The sequence below is a fragment of the Rhinatrema bivittatum genome, chromosome 12, assembly GCF_901001135.1.
Source record: "Rhinatrema bivittatum chromosome 12, aRhiBiv1.1, whole genome shotgun sequence".
NCBI lineage: Eukaryota > Metazoa > Chordata > Amphibia > Gymnophiona > Rhinatrematidae > Rhinatrema > Rhinatrema bivittatum.
In genome coordinates this window covers 83,690,434-83,709,295 of record NC_042626.1, presented here as the reverse complement: position 1 = coordinate 83,709,295, position 18,862 = coordinate 83,690,434, and the positions used below count along the sequence as shown (strand labels likewise).

The window sequence follows — 18,862 nt, the reverse complement described above, 5'->3', positions numbered from 1 at the left end:
AGCAAGAAATGAGAAATTACTACTTACCTGATAATTTCCTTTCCTTTAGGACAGTCAAATGAATCCAGTACATGTGGGTTATGCACCTCTACCAGCAGATGAAGACTGAGCAAACTGACATCACAATATATATACCCATGTGGTGACAACAGCCTACCAGTATTCTCTTCAAAAGCAACTGTGGATAGACTAGCAAAACTAGATTAAACAGATAACCATTTCAATACTCAGCCAAAAGGAAACATTGACATCAGACAAAAATGTATTAACACTAGTCTAGGGACTGGACGAACACCAGTAATCCCTATAACATGTAGTCATCTAGAAGGACCATAATACAACCATTTGGCAGCCAATTGAGGGAAGCTAGATTCATTTGACTGTCCTAAAGAAAAGTAGCTAAGTAGTAATTTCTCACTTCTTAGCGTCCAGTCAGATGAATCCAGAACAAGTGGGATGTACCGAAGCTACTCCTGAATAGGGCGGGAAGCTGTCTGCGGTCCAGTCAAAACCATGCATGCAAAGACTGCATCCTCCCAGGCTTGCACATTCAGACAATACCTGGAAAGAGCGTGTAACGAGGATCATGTCGCAGCTCGACAAATGTCGAAGGGAGACAACTTCACTTCCGCCCATGACACTGTTTGAGCTCTAATGAAATCAGCCCTGACCTGAGTAGGTAATGGCTTCCCAGCATCCACATATGCAGCTGTGACTACCTCCTTAATCCAGCGAGCTATGGTAGCCCATGAGGCCAGCTCTCCCCTGCCTAATAGCGCCATTTATTTATTTATTTAAAAAACTTTTCTATACCGTCGTTTAGTAGTATACCATCACAACGGTTTATAGATAGGCACATAAATAAGTCTGGTTAGGATTATAAATTAGCTAGTAGGTGCCAATAAAGTTTCGGTTACATGATTCAAATAATATATGCTATTTGGATCGTGGATTGGAAATTCCATTTATATGAATAATAGGATATCCATATATAAGAATACTGTACTCTTAAATTAATCTTTAGGTATGAGAAAAAATAATAAAGGAGGGATAACTGCTATTTGTTGAAGGATAAACAGGCGATCCATCTTCCTTAAAGGCTTAGCAACCTCCAGATACGGACAATATATCTCTTGACATTCAAGGGTCGCAACAGACTATACTCTACATCTTTCTTTGTCCGGAGAGGGCAGGGAGATGGACTGATTCAAGTGAAAGTCAGTGACCACCTTTGGTAGAAAAAAAAAAAAGGAACAGTACGCAGCTGTACTGCTCCTGGAGTCACTCGGCGGAATGGCTCCTGGCAAGACAAGGCCTGCAGTTCAGAAACCATACCCATAGAACAAATTGCCACAAGAAACACCATTTTTAAGGTCAGTAACCGCATGTTCAGATTACGCATTGGTTTAAATGTAGGGCCTGCTAAGAAATCCAATACCAAATTAAGACTCCATAAGGGTACCAGAAACCGCAAGGGAGGACGAAGATGTTTCACTCCTTTCAGGAAACAGGCCACATCAGGATGAGCTGACAAGGATCTGCCATTTACCTGACCTCTGAAGCAGGCAAGAGCCGCTACTTGTACCTTAAAGGAATTAAGTGCCAAACCATTATTCAAGCCATCCTGCAAAAATTGGAGTGGAGGAGTAGCTTAGTGGTTAGAGCAGTGGGCTACGAACTAGGAGACCAGGGTTTGAGTCCTGCTGTCACTCCTTGTGACCTTAGGCAAGTCACTTTACCCTCCATTGCCTCAGGCAATGGAGGGATAGGGAAATACCTACAGTATAATCCACTTTGAAGCACTGAAAAAAAAAAGTGTGAAAAGTGGAAAATAAAATTAATAAAAAAAATATTCCAAAATGAGTGGTATCTTGACCGAACAAGGAAAAGTATCTTGATCCCGCACATAGGAAAAGAAAGTGGAGAACTTATTGGCTCATAGCAAGGTTGAAATCACTGCCGCAGAGTATCTATGTTTCAGCAAGTGAGCCCTTTCAAGGGCCCTATTGTAAGACAAAATAGATAGAAGCTGCTGCAGATCTGCATACCACAGTCTTCTGGGCCAATCCGGAGCAACCAAGAGTACCATCCCTCTGTGGCGCTCGATCCTTCGGATTAATCTGCCCAACATGGACCATGGAGGAAAGGCATACAGCAACTTGTCTTCTGGCCACGCTTGCACCCAGGCATCAATCCCCAATGACTTTGCCCCTCTCCTGCAACTGAAGAATCATGGAATTTTCTCATTGCGAGAAGTTGCCATCAGGTCTAGAAACGGGAGACCCCCAGTGATCCAGAATCAGCTGAAACCCCTCGTTTGATATTGCCCATTCTCCTGGGTCCAGACTTTCCCTGCTGAGAAAGTCTGCTCTTACATTGTCTTTTCCTGCTATATACAAGGCTGAGATCATCTGGAGATGTAGTTCAATCCATTCCATAAGTTGCAACACTTATTGGTTCCTCCCAGTGTCACTGCGTTGTCCGACATTATCCAAAATGCACGACCTGTTGCCAAACTGCAAACATGCCAGCTAGACTGCCCTGGCTTCCAAATAATTGATGTTCCAGAGAGACTACTCTGCGCTGACAGCTCCTGACAGTGAGCTCTCTAACCATGGAGGCTAACATCCATCGTGAGCTCTAACCAATCCGGTGGTGCCAGGGAAATCCCCTTCCTTAGATGATCCAGCTTTAGCCACCACTGCAGTCGGGAGGAGACCTCCATCAGCAATTGGAGCTGAATCAAATAGTCCAGAGATTGTAGGTTCCACAGAGACAACAGGGAGCGCTGAAGAAGATGCATATGCGCTCTTGCCCATGGTACCACTTCCAGGGTTGCAGCCATTAAACCAAGTACCTGCAGGTAGGACCATATGGTCAGACAAAGTGTTCATAAATAGACGCAGCTGTGCCATCAGCTTCCGAATACGAGCTTCCGGCAGAAAACCTTACCCTGCTTCGTGTTGAACTGAACCCCAAGGTAATCCAGCGACTGAGAAGATTGAAGACTGCTCTTGATCAGGTTTACAACCCACCCGAGCTCCTGCAACAGAAAGACCACCTTGCGGGTCATCAGGCGGCTCTCCTCCAGTGACTTAGCTCGAATACGGTCAGTCATCCAAATATGGGTGGTACTAGGATTCCATCCGTTCTCAGTTCTGCCGCAACTACCACCATTACCTTGGAAAAGGTACTGGGAGCTAAAAGGCAATGTCTGAAATTGATAATGGTGTCCCAGAACTGTGAACCGCAGAAAGCATGGATGCTCTAATTGAATGGGAATGTGAAGATACACTTCAGATAGGTCCAAAGAGGTCAGAAATTCCCCCAACTGTATGGCTATTATCATCGAGGTAAGGTTTCCATGCGAAAATGCGTCACCTGCAGATGACTGTTGACACCCTTGAGATTCATGATGGGACAAAAGGATATCACCCCATATTTTTTTTTTAGACGTGGGCACCGAAATCACAGCTCTCATACTGAGGAGTCTTGCCAATGTATCCTTCACTGACTGCTTCTTCTGTGGGGAGTGGCAGGGAGAGCCCATGAACATGTCCCGAGGAATACTGCGAAACTCCAGCGCATATCCTTCTCATATCACCTCTGATAGGGGGATGCCTTTCTCTCTTCTATCTCCTGCTTCTGCAGGTGGGTCAGCAAACCTTCATTGGGAGAATCCACTACCTGAGCCTACAGCCTTTCTGGTCTGTCTGGGATGAAAGGACTGAGACCTACCAAAAGGTTGAGTCTTCTGAAAGGTCGCTCCTCTATAGGGTCGAAAACGCTTGGATCCCTTAGCATGATGTCCCATGCTAAAGGAGTATGGCAACTTCTTCTTATCCCCTTGTAATCAAAGAACCAGTGATTCACCCCACTTACTGGCCAGTTTCTCCAACTTGCTCCCAAACAAGAGTAAGCCTTTAAAGGGCAATTTCATGAGGTTAGCCTTGGAGGTCTTATCAGCCAACCAATTTCTCTGCCATAATTGACTCCCGACCACTATTACTGAAGCCATCCCTCCAGCTGAGGTGCGGACCAAATCGCAGCCTGAATCTGCCAAGAAGTTCTATAACTGCCCTAAAATTCAACCCAGAGTCATCAACCTCTTGAGAGAGAAGTAAAAAAGAGCGATCCACCAGGGAACAACAAGTCATTGCCACTGCTTCAAATACCTGCTTAAGGATAGTTTCAATTCTCCTATCGTGTACATCCTTCAAGGCCGCTCCTCCCTCCATGGGGATAGTCATCAGCTTGGAGACTGCACATACAAGTGCATCCATCTTTGGAAAACTTAAACGCTCTCGCTACCTGATCCAAAAGGTACAGGCCTTCCAAAAAATTTGACCTTCTTTGAAATTAGCCTCTGGGGTGGCCCACAAGATTAATCAGTTCTTGAATTGCCTTCATCACAAGGAAAAAACAAGAGGTTTTACACAGAGAAACCAAAATGGGATTCTTCTTTGGCTCAGATGTGGAACTTGCTCCAGATACACCCAGCATTTTTAAGATCTGGGAAATCAAGGCCAGCAGTTCATCTCTATGGAAGAACCATAGCATAGTCCTATATGGCTCTAATCCAGAAGAAATGTCACTATCCTCAAGAGAATCAGGATCCACGTCATCATCCGTGCCATCCGGATCTCTATCAGGTAGTCCCGCCGCCGATCTAGGAGTACCTCTTTGCACCTGTGACTCTGCCCTGGGAACATTAGATGGGGTTGAGGACTGCACCTGAAGAAAAGATTGCAATCTCTGGAAAAATTCTACCCATGAAAATGTAGAAGTATCCAGACCAGGAGGTACCTGAGGCATACTCACTGAGCTGCATTCCCCTGCTGAAAAACCAGTTAAGAATTCCAAAATCAGGCGCCCCACCTGAAGTCATTAGCCAGACCTACATCCGGCTGGGAAGAACCAGGCTTAGAGAACTCAAAGAGATAATTCTCCCTGAACCTCCAAACAGCGCTGGCACTAGTCAGCGAGTACTCCTGATTGAGATGCCAGAATAGGACAGGCAGTGCAGAGCGAAAGGTGCTTAGCTTTCTCAGATATAAGTGTCATTATGCCAGCAGTGCGCTGAACAGTGACTGGATGCATGCATCTAGTTTGTTTTTTTTTTGGCATCCAAAAATTCTAGGCATCCAACACCTAGACGTCCCAATGTCTAGGCGTTCCTAGGAAAGGCACCGCTTAACTTGGACGCACAGTCTACTAGGCCTGCCTAAGCGTCGAAAAACTGGACGCACAACTTGGACACACAGCTAGATGCACACACCGAACTGACAATCCTGTAGAGCACAGCCTAAAGAAAGCAAGCGAAACGCTGTTGAGGCCTACCATGTGGCATGCAGTGAACAAGACTTAGAGCAGGGCCTAGCTTACAGAAGCTGCTCAACACGCCAGGCTGCCCATGTCCTTCAACCTCCCACAAAGACGGACGCACATCGGAACAATGTGCTGATCACAGAGACCGAGGAAAGCCCTACAACAAAACATTCTCTCCTCTGTCTCTGTATTTTTTTTTTAAGCTTACCTGATCTCAGCCTTACCTGGTTGAGTACAGAGACAATCTCCGGCTGCAGGAGGAGAGGGCATTTGCCAAAGCTGTGCTCTGATTCTTGTACCTGCTGCCTTTCAACTGCTTAACAGCTAAGTCCACGCTGCCTGCAAAACCAGCTACCGGACCAAGGCACTCATCTGAGGGACCACAGAAATGACCTCAGGAATTCTCAATTGGGGGAGGGATCTGTTGGTATCACCGCAGGAGAGTGGGGCAAATTTTCATTTCTTTTTTTTTTTTTTTTAATCTAAGCAATCCCCAGTAGGGAGATGCACATCCACCATCTGCTGGAGATGGAGAATACTGGCAGGCTGATCTCACTGCAGGGGTGTATATACTAGGACATCACTTTGCTCAGTCTCCATCTGCTGGTAAAGGTGCATAACCCACTTGTTCAGGATTCATCTGACTGGATGCTAAGAAAAAAAGAAGTTTTCCAAAAGGCCAAAAAGCCAAAGTGAGTTCACTCATACCACGCCGCTTACAGCTTTGCGGAAAAAGAGAAACTAGAAAGGGACCCGCGTGAACATATGGAGGTAGATCTTAAAAAAGTACGCCGGATTTTATAAGATACGCGCGTAGCCGCACGTATCTTATAAAATCCTGGGTCGGCGCATGCAAGGCTGCGCAAAATCGGCAGCCTGCGTGCGCCGAGCCGTGCAGCCTGCCTCCGTTCCCTTCCACGTCCCCCTACCTTCTCCTCCCTTCCCCTATCTACCCCACCCCCCAGCCCTACCTAAATCCCCCCTACCTTTTGTTGTGCAAGATACGCCTGCTTGAAGCAGGCGTAACTTGCGCGCGCTGCCTCGGCATCCCCCGGCACAGGCCGCAGTGCCAGGGGACTCGGGACCGCCCTCCCGGCCCCGCCCCCAGACTGCCGACACGCACCCCCCCACCCCTTTTATGAAGCCCTGGGACTTACGCACGTCCCGGGGCTTTGTGCGCACCGGCGACCTATGCAAAATAGGTGCGCCTACGCGCGCAGGGCTTTTAAAATCTAGCCCATGGTATAGGGCATGCTGGGCATGCTCAGTGTGCCAAGTTCTAGAAACTTTGACATAAGTTTTCCATGTCGGGGCTTCATCTTATGATGTTACTCATGTGTGGAGACTAACATCCTGCTTGTCCTCTGAGAATACCACTTCTGCCAGTGGCTGCCTGTATCTAAACTGTTTCTGTAGTTTCAGTTATGTGCCTCATGGATGCTATAGCACACCATGATTTGAACTCTTCTCCCTATCTATAATGCATCCTGCTCCTGTATTTTACTGTTTTACTGTTAGAAGAGAGACTGCAAAACAATTCCAAGCAATAGCTGTAAAACTAAACAGAGAATAAAGTTCCAGCTTCCACAATAGGCATAACCAGGTTAACAGCTACACCATATGCAGTTCCAGTTTATTACTATTCAGAAAGAATTTCAGCTACACCTCAAAGCGGATGTTAGCAGCAAGTAAGGATGTTAGCAGCAAGTAAGGATGGCTTCTTCAAACTCCAAACCCTTCTTCAAACTCCAAACCCTCACAAAACTGAAACCTCTTCTACACCCCACTGACTTCCGCACTGTACTTCAAGCAACAATTTTATCCAAACTTGACTACTGTAACTCCCTCCTCTTGGGGTTACCTAAGAATGTCACACAACCCTTACAAATTCTACAAAACACCACTGCTCGAATCATAACCAACACACGCAGAAATGAGCATATAACCCCCATACTCATGAACCTTCACTGGCTCCCTATTACTTCTCGTATTCAGTACAAATCCCTCTCTCTCATTCACAAAGCCCTTTACAACCCAGAAATGTACTGGCTTAACGGTTCCCTTAAATTCCACCAAGCCAAGAGACCCACAAGACACCAATATCATGCAGCCATCCTAACCCTCTCTCACAAAACCACCAAACTGGCCGCAACTAGAGCTTATCTACTCTCTGTATCAGGACCAACCCTTTGGAACACTATGCCAGTTGATCTACGCCAAGAGGCTTGCCATAAAACATTTAAACGAAAACTCAAAACATGGCTTTTCACGAAGGCATTCAAATAGTACATATCACCAAAACTCACTCATTTTGCTCACCCTTCAATCTTCTTTGCCAACAAAACACTCTCCCTGCCACACAATGCCTCTACCCTCACCACCCCTCCTCTTCCACGTCCCTGCCCCTAACAGATCCCTCAGTTCTAACTTTACGATCCCTCATAAGATAACTCCCTCTCTTAGTTGCTACCATCTTGGATTTTCAACTTCATGCCTTGACTTACATATCTTCAATAACATACACTCTGTATATAGTTTAATCATATATGCGACTTCCTCCCCAATGCATCTATTGTAAATAGTTCCTTGCAATCTTTGCAACTCCTTCTTTCCCTCCCCCATGCAACCCTTTCAACTCTTCATTCCCCTCCCTATATGCAATATACAACCCCTATCCCCTCTATACATTCCGTCCATCTTCATCCTCCCTCTACCCCTTTCTTTCTTTCCCCCCACTCCATCCCCCAACCATTTCTCTCAATACCATCTCAGTTATTCAACAACCTCTATTTAAGTCTCTCTATTTAAGCCTCGTTCATTATATAGTTTATTTAATTTTGTTTTATTCACTGTTTTCCTATAAGTTCTATGTAAAGCCTCTGTTTTGCTGATTTTGAAGTTATAATGTAAACCGAACTGATGTTATCCTACGAAGTCCGGTATATAAAAACCACAAATAAATAAATAAGTAGCTGTGGTTTATGCCTAAATTTGATGCATGAAATTTAATTTTAGTCTTCAGATTACATTCTTACATGCTTGTTAATGTTCTAATGTAAACTGAAGTGATATGTAACTTTGCTACATGAATTTCGGTATATAAAAATGTTAAATAAATAAATAAATAGAAGGTGACGTAATCCCACAACTGTTCTCAAATTATTTATAAATGTTCCACAATTTATAGATGTTTCATAGATGAGAAATATTGTTCAATATTTTATTTATTTAGAAGCTTTTCTATACCGATATTAGTGGGTACATCATATCGGTTTACAGCAAACTGAAGGTAGAAATTACATATAACAGGGAGGGGGGAAGGGATTGCAGAGAATAAAAACTAGAGAAATAACTAAAGAAAAGCGAGAAAAGAAACTGCAGAGAAATAACATAACATAATAACGTGAATATTAGTAGTTTAGAAGCAAACATCTGTGGCGATGGGTTTATGGTGTAAGGGTTCTTATTATTTTGTCAAAAATAATTCAATTATTTTGTCAAAAATAATTCAATATGCCCAGACCTCAGAGTGTGCTGGTATCCCAAACAGAATTTATTTATTTTTTTTATATACCGACATTCGATATGATTATCAGGCTAAGCCCACAAATCACAAGTCAAAAAACCCCTTATTCTTTAAATGTCCAGGAAAACTGAAAAAAGGGATACCATATATATGACACTACCACATGTGAGCATTTAGCTTTTAAAAAAGTGTTAGTATCTCAAAGAATCTTCAATACCAGTGGCTAGTTTGCTTACTCCTAGGGGAATTCTGCACAAAAAATTTTTAAATTCTACAAACTTCTGCATATTTTATATTGGTCAAAATAATAAAATATACATGACAGTATAAGTAATAAATTTAAAATGTAATACAGAAAAAAATTACTTAAAGATGCAGAGTTTGAAATATTTTGAGCAGAATTTCCCTAGAAGTCCACTGTAAGAGTGTCTCTTCCACCTGCTCTCCCTACTCCCTGGCCAGTCTCACTTTGCCCTCTCAGGCCCCAGCTCTTCTACCTGCCACTATCACCCCTCCCCCTCTAGGCTCAATCCCTTCCACTTATTTCTCCACTCCCAGTTTTACCCCTCTCACAGTACTGTCCCCTCACCCAGGCTCCCTGCGTCCCTCTCTCTCACACACACACAGGTTTCCTTCTTCTCTAGTATACATACATACCCCCTCATACAGGCTCCCTTTCTCGCACACACACCACACAGGCTCTTTTTCTCTCTCACGAATACACCCTCACACCGGCTACTTATGTCTCTCACCCACCCCTGCACACTGGCTCCCTCTCTCACCCTCCTACACACAGGCTCCCTCTCTCACAAACACACAATCCATTTTTCACATGCACCAGCTCCCATAGCTTCATATTTATTTATTTATTTAGCATTTTTTATATACCGAGGTAGAGCAGGGTAGCCTTCACTCCGGTTTACAATTATAACAACCTGTTACATAAAACTATTGCCGCAAGCAGGTTGGTCTACGTTTGTGGCATGCTTGGGCATGCTTCAACTTCACCTAAAACAGTTCATCTATAGGAGTAGATTACTCCCTGGTGCCACATAAACAATACTACCAGGTGCCCTAGAGAAGAAAATGTAGAGATTACTTACCTGATAATCTCGTTTTCCTTAGTGTATGCAGATGGACTCAAAACAAGTGGGTATAGTGTGCTCGTGCTAGCAGTTGGAGACTGATCTGACGTCAGCACGGGTACATATACCCCCACAGGAAGGAGACCGCCAGGATTCTCAACCGGAAGGCGTCGACACCCGGCAGGGTGGATGCCCTATGTAGTAAAACATGGCTTTACCTTGAGCCTGTGAAATCCCATGTATACCGGCAGCTGGGCGGGATGCTGAGTCCATCTGCATACACTAAGGAAAACAAGATTATCAGGTAAGTAATCTCTACATTTCCTAGTGTGTAGCAGATGGACTCAAAACAAGTGGGATGTACAAAAACTACTCCTGGACTGGGCGGGAGGCTGCCCGAGGTCCGTGTAGGATTGCCCTCGCAAATGCTGTGTCCTCCCTGGCCTGGACATCCAGACGGTAGAATCTGGAGAAGGTATGGAGGGAGGACCACGTTGCCGCTTTACATATCTCAGCAGGCGACAGCATCCGCGTTTCTGCCCAAGAGGCCGCTTGCGCTCTGGTAGAGTGAGCCTTGACCTGTAGAGGCGGTGGTTTACCCGTGTCTACGTAGGCTGCCTTGATAACTTCTTTGACCCAGCGGGCGATAGTTGCCCTTGAGGCTGCTTCCCCTTGCTTCTTCCCGCTGTGTAGAATGAACAGATGGTCCGTCTTTCGTATTGCTTCGGACACTTCCAGGTATCTGGGCAGTAGCCTGCCTATGTCGAGATGGCGTAGAACTCGACCTTCTTCTGACTTCTTCAAACCGTCTGTGGTAGGTAAAGAGATGGTTTGGTTGAGGTGGGAGTGCGAAACTACTTTGGGTAAGAAGGAAGGAACTGTGCGCAGATGGATGGCTTCTGGCGTGATTCGGAGAAACGGATCACGGCAAGACAGTGCTTATAGCTCGGAGACACGGCGTGCGGAGCAAACAGCCAGCAGGAACACCATCTTCAAGGTTAACAAACGGAGGGACAGGCCTCGAAGTGGACGGAAGGCGTGTCCCGCTAGAAAGTCCAAAACTAGGTTGAGGTTCCACAGAGGTATGGGCCACTTCAGTGGCGGACGAATGTGTTTGACTCCTTTCAGGAAACGTGAAACGTCTGGGTGTGTGGTGATGCTATTGCCGTCACTCCGTGGACCGTAGCAGGAAAGTGCTGCCACTTGGACCTTGATGGAATTGAGGGACAGACCCTTCTGAAGACCATCTTGCAGGAAGTCCAAAATGATAGGAATCATAGCGGCATGTGGATTGGTGCCATGAGCTTCGCACCAAGCGTCAAATACTCTCCAGATCCTTATATAAGTTAGCGGTGTGGAGAACTTGCGTGCTCTGAGGAGGGTATCTATTACCGGTCCTGAATATCCTCATGTCTTCAGTCTAGCCCTCTCAATGGCCAGACCATGAGAGAATTGAGCCGGATCCTCGTGGAGTATGGGACCTTGGCGCAGCAGGTCCCTGTGCGGCGGCAGGGGTAGTGGAGTCCCTGCGAGCAATCTTCTCATGTCTGCGTACCAGGGTCTTCTTGGCTAGTCCGGGGCCACTAGAAGAACCAGGCCTCTGTGCCGCTGAATCCTGTGTATAATGGCACCCAGCAGGGGCCATGGCGGAAAAGCGTAGGGCAGAATCCCCTGGGGCCATGGTTGCACCAGTGCATCGATCCCCTGAGACAGAGGATCCCACCTGCAGCTGAAATATCTGGATACTTGAGCGTTGGACCTGTCCGCTAGTAGGTCCATGCCCGGGGTCCCCCACTGATTCACAATCATCTGGAACGCCGTGGGTGACAGTTGCCAATCCCCAGGATGTAGACTTTCTCTGCTGAGGAAGTCCGCCGCGGTGTTGTCCTTCCCGGCGATGTGGACGGCGGAGATGTCCTGGAGATTTGCTTCTGCCCAAATCATCAGGGGAGTCATTTCTAGTGATACCTGTTGGCTTCTGGTTCCGCCCTGTCGGTTGATGTATGCCACCATGGTGGCGTTGTCTGACATCACTCTGACTGCTCTGTGTCGCAGTCTGTGGGCCAGTCGCAGGCACGCTAGCCTGACTGCCCGTGCCTCTAGTCGGTTGATGTTCCATCCTGACTCTTCTCTGCTCCATCGCCCTTGGGTGGTGAGTCCTTTGCAATGTGCGCCCCAGCCGCTCAGGCTGGCGTCTGTTGTGAGCAGGGTCCAGGTCGGAGAGGACATCCTGGACCCCCGGCTCCTGTGGCATTGCTGCAGCCACCATTGCAGCTGATTCCGTACCCTGGCTGGTAGAGGTAGGTGTACGGTGTAAGTTTGTGATCGCGGGCTCCACCGGGATAGGCGGGCGCGTTGTTACGGCCTCATATGCGCCCGTGCCCATGGTATCACCTCCAGAGTGGATACCATCAGACAGAGGACTTGTAGGTAATCCCAAGCTGTGGGCCGGACGGCGCGCAGCAGGGCCTGCAGACGATTCTTGAGCTTTTCTCATCTTTTGGAAGTCAAGCTGAATCTGTCTGCCTGAGTGTTGAATAGGACTCCTAGGTATTCCTTCGACTGAGACAGCTGTGGGGAACTTTTGTTTAAGTTTACTACCCAGCCTAGGTTCTCTAGAAGAGCAATCACTCGGCTGGTTGCCCGATGGCTCTCTTCTGGCGATTTTGCCCTGATCAACCAATCGTCCAGGTAGAGATGGACGAGAATTCCCTCCTTCCTGAAGGCCGCCGCCAGTACTACTATGACCTTGGTAAAGATCCGCGGCGCTGTGGCTAACCCGAAGGGTAACGCCCGAAACTGAAAGTGTTGGTCCAAGACTTTGAAACGTAGGTAGCGCTGATGATCCCGATGGATTGGGATATGCAGGTAGGCTTCTGACAGATCTAGGGATGTGAGAAACTCCCCTGGCTGTATTTATTTATTTATTTAGGAACTTTTATATACCGGTATTAGTGGGGACATCATACCAGTTCACATTCTAACAAAAGGTTTGAAAATACATATCAACAGGGAAGGAGAACTGGGAGGGGGGGGGGGGTTAACCAAGGGCAGTATGGAAAATAGCTTAAAAAACAACAAGAATAAGAAACAATTTACAATGTAATTAGCTCCTTAATATAAGGAATGGGAGGTCACCATGGGGAGATGTAAGGAATGGTGAGGGGGGGAGGAACTATTCTGAGTAAACTTGGTTGAACAATAGTGTTTTTAGTTTCTTTTTAAATTTGATCACACATGGTTCAAGGTGCATGTGGACGGGAAGGGAGTTCCAGAGGGCAGGACCAGCAATGGAAAGGGCGCGGTCACGGGTGGAGGAGAGATGAGCTGTTTTCAGGGAAGGTACGTGTAGGGTGCCTTTGCTGGCAGATCTGGTGGTTCGAGTGGATTGGGGGGCATTGAATGGAAAGTCAAGCCAGTTGGAATTGTGGGTGTGTATAGACTTGTGTACTATGGTCAGGGTTTTGTAGTGTATACGGGAAAGAATGGGGAGCCAATGGAGCTCTTTGAGGATAGGGGTAATGTGTTCGTGTTTACGTGTGTTAGTGATAAGTCTTGCGGTAGCATTTTGCAACATTTGGAGAGGTTTTATTGTAGACATGGGTAGCCCTAGGAGGAGTGTGTTGCAGTAGTCTAGTTTGGAAGTGATGGTGGCTTGGATCACTGTGCGGAGATCTTGGGTGTATAGTAGGGGGTCGGAGTTTTTTAAGAACGTGGAGTTTGAAGAAACCTGCTTTGAGAATGGAGTTGATTGTAGGGTTTCATGCTTAGTTCGTGATCAAGAAGCACTCCGAGGTCTCTAACTGATGGTTGAGCTGTGAGAAGGTTGAGTTTGGAGTCATTAGACAGGGGGGGGGGGGGGGGGGTTGCGAAGAGATGAGTAGGAGTTCGGTTTTGTTAGTGTTAAGGGCAAGGTGAAGGTTAGTAAGGAGGGAGTTGATGGCTGCAAGGCAGTTTTCCCAGTACTTTTGACAGATCGCAGGGTTTCCATGCGAAAGCTGGGTACCCGTAGGTAGCGGTTGACTGACTTGAGGTCCAGGACGGGCCGGAAAGTGCCCTCCTTCTTGGGCACTATGAAATAAATGGAATAATGCCCAGAATTTATCTCCCCTGCAGGCACTGGAATAATGGCCTTGAGGGAAAGAAGCCTCTGTAGGGTAACATCTAGCGCCGCCCTCTTGAGGGGTGAACAAGGAGATTCCACAAATTTGTCTGGCGGGAGCCGAAGAAAGTCCAGGTAGTACCCTTCTCGGATGATGGTGAGGACCCACTGGTCCGAGGTAATCGCGGCCCACCTGCGGTAAAAGAGGGTCAGCCTGCCCCCCCTATGGCTGCTACCCCCGGATGGGCCGGCTGATTGTCATTGTGGGGTATGGCCGGGGCCGGAACCCGAGCCGGCTCCCCTCTTATTGTGCTTGGCCGAAAGGACTGGTTCCTGGCTTGCGACCGAGGTGCCTGGTAGCGAGTCCCGTAAGGGTTGAAGCGCTGAGAGGTTCTACCTCTGGGTGGTCTGGAAGACTGGCGCTGCCTCCTGTGTGGCCTGTCTTCTGGTAGACGAGGTAAAGGAGAAGCGCCCCATTTATTGGCCAGCTTCTCCAGGTCGCTGCCGAACAGGAGAGATCCCTCGAAGGGCATTCTCGTGAGACGTGTCTTGGAAGAGGAGTCGGCCGACCAGTTACGTAGCCAGAGCTGCCTCCTGGCTGCCACTGAGGATGACACTCCCTTGGCTGCCGTACGGACGAGGTCGGAGGCTGCGTCAGTAAGGAATGAGAGGGCTGATTCCATCCCCTCTCCCGGGGCGTTGTTCCAAGCCTGAGATAAGCAGGAACGCGTCACCACCGTGCAGCAAGTCGCAATTCGTAGGGACATGGCTGCAACTTCAAAGGCCTGCTTCAGGTTGGCGTCTAGACGCCGGTCATGTGTATCCTTGAAGGCCGTCCCTCCTTCCACCGGGATGGTGGTGCGCTTCGCAATTGTGCTATGGCGTCTACCTGAGGGCACGCCAACATGTCCTTAATCGCCGGGGCTAAGGGGTACATGCCAGCCAAGGCCCGACCCCCCTTGAATGGAGCCTCCGGTGCCACCCATTCCAGGTCAATTAGCTGCTGTGCCACTTGTAGGAGGGGAAAGTGGTGAGAAGTTTGGCGCAGGCCCTCTAACAGGGGGTTCACTCTAGGTTCCCCTGGGGTGTCATGGCCCGGAAGGGCCAGTTCCGACAGGCATTGCGAGATCAGGTCTGGAAGATCTGCTCTGGGAAAGAAGCGCCGCATGGTCCGATAAGGTTCTACCCCTGAGGGAAGCTCTCCCTCCTCGGGGGGCTCATCTTCTTCTGCCGGGTAGTCTGAATCCCCCTCATTGGGGCTATCAGGTGGCGAGTGGCCGCGCCTAGGCCGCGAGGGTCCAGGGGCCGGGTCATTCTGGACATACGGACCCGGTCGGGGAGCTGAATGCATCGTGACAAAGGTATGAATCCCTTTGAACAAATCCACCCAGGAGATCGAAGCCATATCTGGCCGCATGGGAACCAGGCCCCCCTGGTTCACTGGCTGCTCCCCGCTGCATGCTGGCTCCGGAGTGTTCCCGGAGGAACCAGCAAGAACGCTGGGCTGTGACAGACCCTGGCCCGGGACTCCCAGGGCCTCTTCACATTGGGCACATAGGGAGTCTGCATCCTCATTCTGTGTGGCCCTGAGGTTGCATGCAGAGCAGAGATTGATGCCTGATTCTGGAGGTGCCGGCACTGCCGAAGCCTGGTCACTCTTACGCTCCATGCCGCTGGTGAACTCAATAAGAGTCTGCGCTGTGCGCGAAAAGCAGGTGCTGGAAACCAGCGCTCAGCAACGTGCGCCTAACAATGTGCGCCTATAAACGGGCGCCTAAGAACTTGCGCCTAGCAATGTGCGCGTAGCCACGGGCGCCTATCGCTGTGCGTGTAGCAATAGGCGGGACGCTTCAAGTAGAAGATGATGGCGAGCAGGCAGTCGAAATGGCGGCCCACTTAACTGGCCGCCCCAGAGGCACACTCTGCTTCTCCTTGGATCCTCGGAGACCAACAAGTAAATATATACGCCTTACCTTGTCTTCGGCGCTTCCCGGCTGCAACCCGGGCGGTCTCCGGCTGCGGGGGGAGAGGGCGAATACCTTCACCGCCGCACTCGAGGAGGTGCACCCGCTGCCTCTAGGCCGCGCCCGAACTCATCTCGCTCGGGGGCCAAGTCCACGCCGGGACCGAGGCTGCCTCTAGGCCGCGCCCGAGCCCTTCTCGCTCGGGGGCAGGTCTTGCCGTGAGCCGGCCACCAGACCGAGGCACTTACCTCCGAGGGACCACGGAATTCCCCTCGGGAAACTCAACTGGGGGAGGGACCGACTGGTATCACCGCAGGAGTGCGGGGCTCGTCGTTAGTAAATATCGTCTAGGAATTTAGTTAGAATTTGGAAGAATGCTCAGCGAGCGTGAAGGAGCTCCAAACTGCTTTGGAGACGGAAATTACTGAATTGCTTCACTTCCTGTGGGGGTATATGTACCCGTGCTGACGTCAGATCAGTCTCCAACTGCTAGCACGAGCACACTATACCCACTTGTTTTGAGTCCATCTGCTACACGCTAGGAAATGGTAAATTCCATACCATCAGCACAAACATGGTCAAAGTAAAAAAGAATTACTGAATTTAAATATAAGTTGCACTTAGAAATACTCCAATTGCCATGAAATGTGGAATCCTGAAGTAAGAATTCCCTCCTGCACAGCAGCTGCAAGAATTTGGCAGGCCCTAGGCTGCCGCAAGCAAAGGCCGGCCTGGGGCCTATAAGCTCAGTGCTCATATGAAAGATTGTCAGTGAATAGTCCTGGGGGAATTCTGTGCTATTGCGGAGCGCAGAATTTTCCTCCTGTGCAGAATTTGGCAGGCCCCAGCATGCCGCTCACGGAAGCTGTTCTCGCAACAATGATGGAGCAGAAGCAACTTGCATGCGCCGGGCCAACTGCTGGCACTCGCTTCCCCAGCACAGCGGCAAATGGCTGCTGTACCAGCGCCTCCAGTCCCACCCCTTTTCTTCGGCTCAGCTCTTGTGCGCGTAACGAAGGTTATGTGCGCAGTGCGTGCAAGACCCGGCTGTGCATGTAACCCCCGGTTCTTTACGCACACAGGCCATTTAAAATCGGGCCGTAAATGTTCACAGGCAGTATCATCATTATATATGGTATCACTTTTTCAGTTTTTTATGACCTGTTATTTGATGGTCTTAGATAGATAACCTGTCTGGCAAACCAGAGGTCTCAAGTCTTTTCCCCTTTATTATTTTTACATTTTTCTTTTAAGTGCAATTGAAATTAAATATTAAAAAAAAATTCTGGGCATATTGAATTATTTTTGACAACACAATGAACAGGATTTCTCATCTCATTGTAGTGAGGTAATATTTTCTGATTACAACTGCAAATTAACCTCCTACCTAAGGCAGACTGGTTTTTAATTTTGGAACATTAAATGGATAACCATCCTCTCTCTCTTCCATGTTATCATTAACTGCAGTTTTATTTCCAGGTGATGACTAGTGAGGTCATAAGCACCCACATCTCTACAGTCTCACTATGACAGTAAACTTGGAATAACTTTACACACATTCTAGTTCCATCAGGAATTCATCTCTCACACTTAATATGGACAAACCTGCATTTAGCTTTCTCAAGTGCTTTCAGTGACAGATCTTTGTGGGAGGATGGCAGTTTTTTCTTCCTGTCAGACCCAGTAACAGTACAATGTAATCCAGCATGAGAACCAGGAATTATTTACTACAGGTAATGCAGGATATCCCTACCCTAGTAGTCCTACTACCAGTTAGGCTTTAAGGATATCCATAATGAATATGCATGAAATATTTGCATATACTGTTTTTTGTTTGTTTTTTTTTAGTGTGTTTTGCATATTCATTCTGGATATTTTGAAAACCTAACTGGCTGTAGGATCACCAGGTTTGGTAAACTCTAATTTAGAGTTCCCTGCTATGCTCTCAGCTTATATTTGCACTAAATACATAAATACCAGCTACTGGACCTCATGTTAAACTTTTCAAAACTATAGCTACTGAAATGTTGACTGATAAAGGGAAAATTACACACCCAGAACTGTGCAAAAAAAAAAAAAAAGCAGAGGTAGGAATCTGAGCAAGATTCAGAATTGCATTGAGAGACTTGTATATTCCATGGGTTGGAAACCTTCTCCAAGGATTCAAAATTCCTTTACTGCTGAGTCCAAAATAGTCAACTTAAGAATGGTTATCCCAGAACCAAAACTTATGGAGAAATTCTCTCAACTTCAGATATTTCCCAAGTTATAAGTACAGCCACTGACAAAGGGTATTTACAGTTTGATTATAGCCCAGAAAAAATTGGGTACATACCGGTAGTCTTCCTAATCTAGAAACCCACCACCACTGTCCATGTCAGCACTGTCCTCTGCCTCTGTACAGTGCTCCCTAGCCCCAGAAATTACACAGCAGGTTTCAGAGATCTTCCCAAGCAGATAATTATCAGAATTCACAGCATTTTAGCTTTCTAGGAGTGCAGTACAGCCTGCTCTGGAACAGTTTATGCACTTATAATTGACAGTTTGTTAAATGTAGATTGATTCCAAACAGCTGCTCCTACAGATCAAAAGTAAGAAAACTCTGGTTTAATATCACTCTCCATGGAAGTCAGTGTCCTTCGTTTTCCAGAGCATCTATCCAAAGTTGCTGATCTTCAGATTAAATCTGCATAGAAAAGAACCAATCCTAGGGACCGATGTTGGCTTTGATATTTCTGAGACCAGAATAGATGGAGAAAAAAAATACAAACATCAAGTTAGCAGAGGGAGAGAAGAGACACCCTCTGTCACCACCAGCTGCCAAGGCTACTACTATCTGCAATAAATATTCGCTGTG

The 18,862-nt window shown here is 47.5% G+C and overlaps 1 protein-coding gene across 9 annotated transcripts in view; it reads right to left on the bottom strand.

Annotated features, from left to right (window-relative positions):
• SNX11 (sorting nexin 11) overlaps window positions 1–18,862 on the bottom strand; it is a 313,669-nt gene that overhangs the window by 128,708 nt on the left and 166,099 nt on the right. For 2 of the 9 annotated variants that reach the window (XM_029573704.1, XM_029573707.1), the window contains one exon: window positions 16,218–18,740. The exons of the other annotated variants lie outside the window; for them this stretch is intronic. In XM_029573704.1, coding sequence (XP_029429564.1) covers window positions 18,661–18,740 — 80 coding nt within the window. In that variant the 3' untranslated portion in view covers window positions 16,218–18,660. Of the gene's footprint in view, window positions 1–16,217; window positions 18,741–18,862 lie in introns of those variants that run through there. 9 annotated transcript variants of the gene reach the window in all.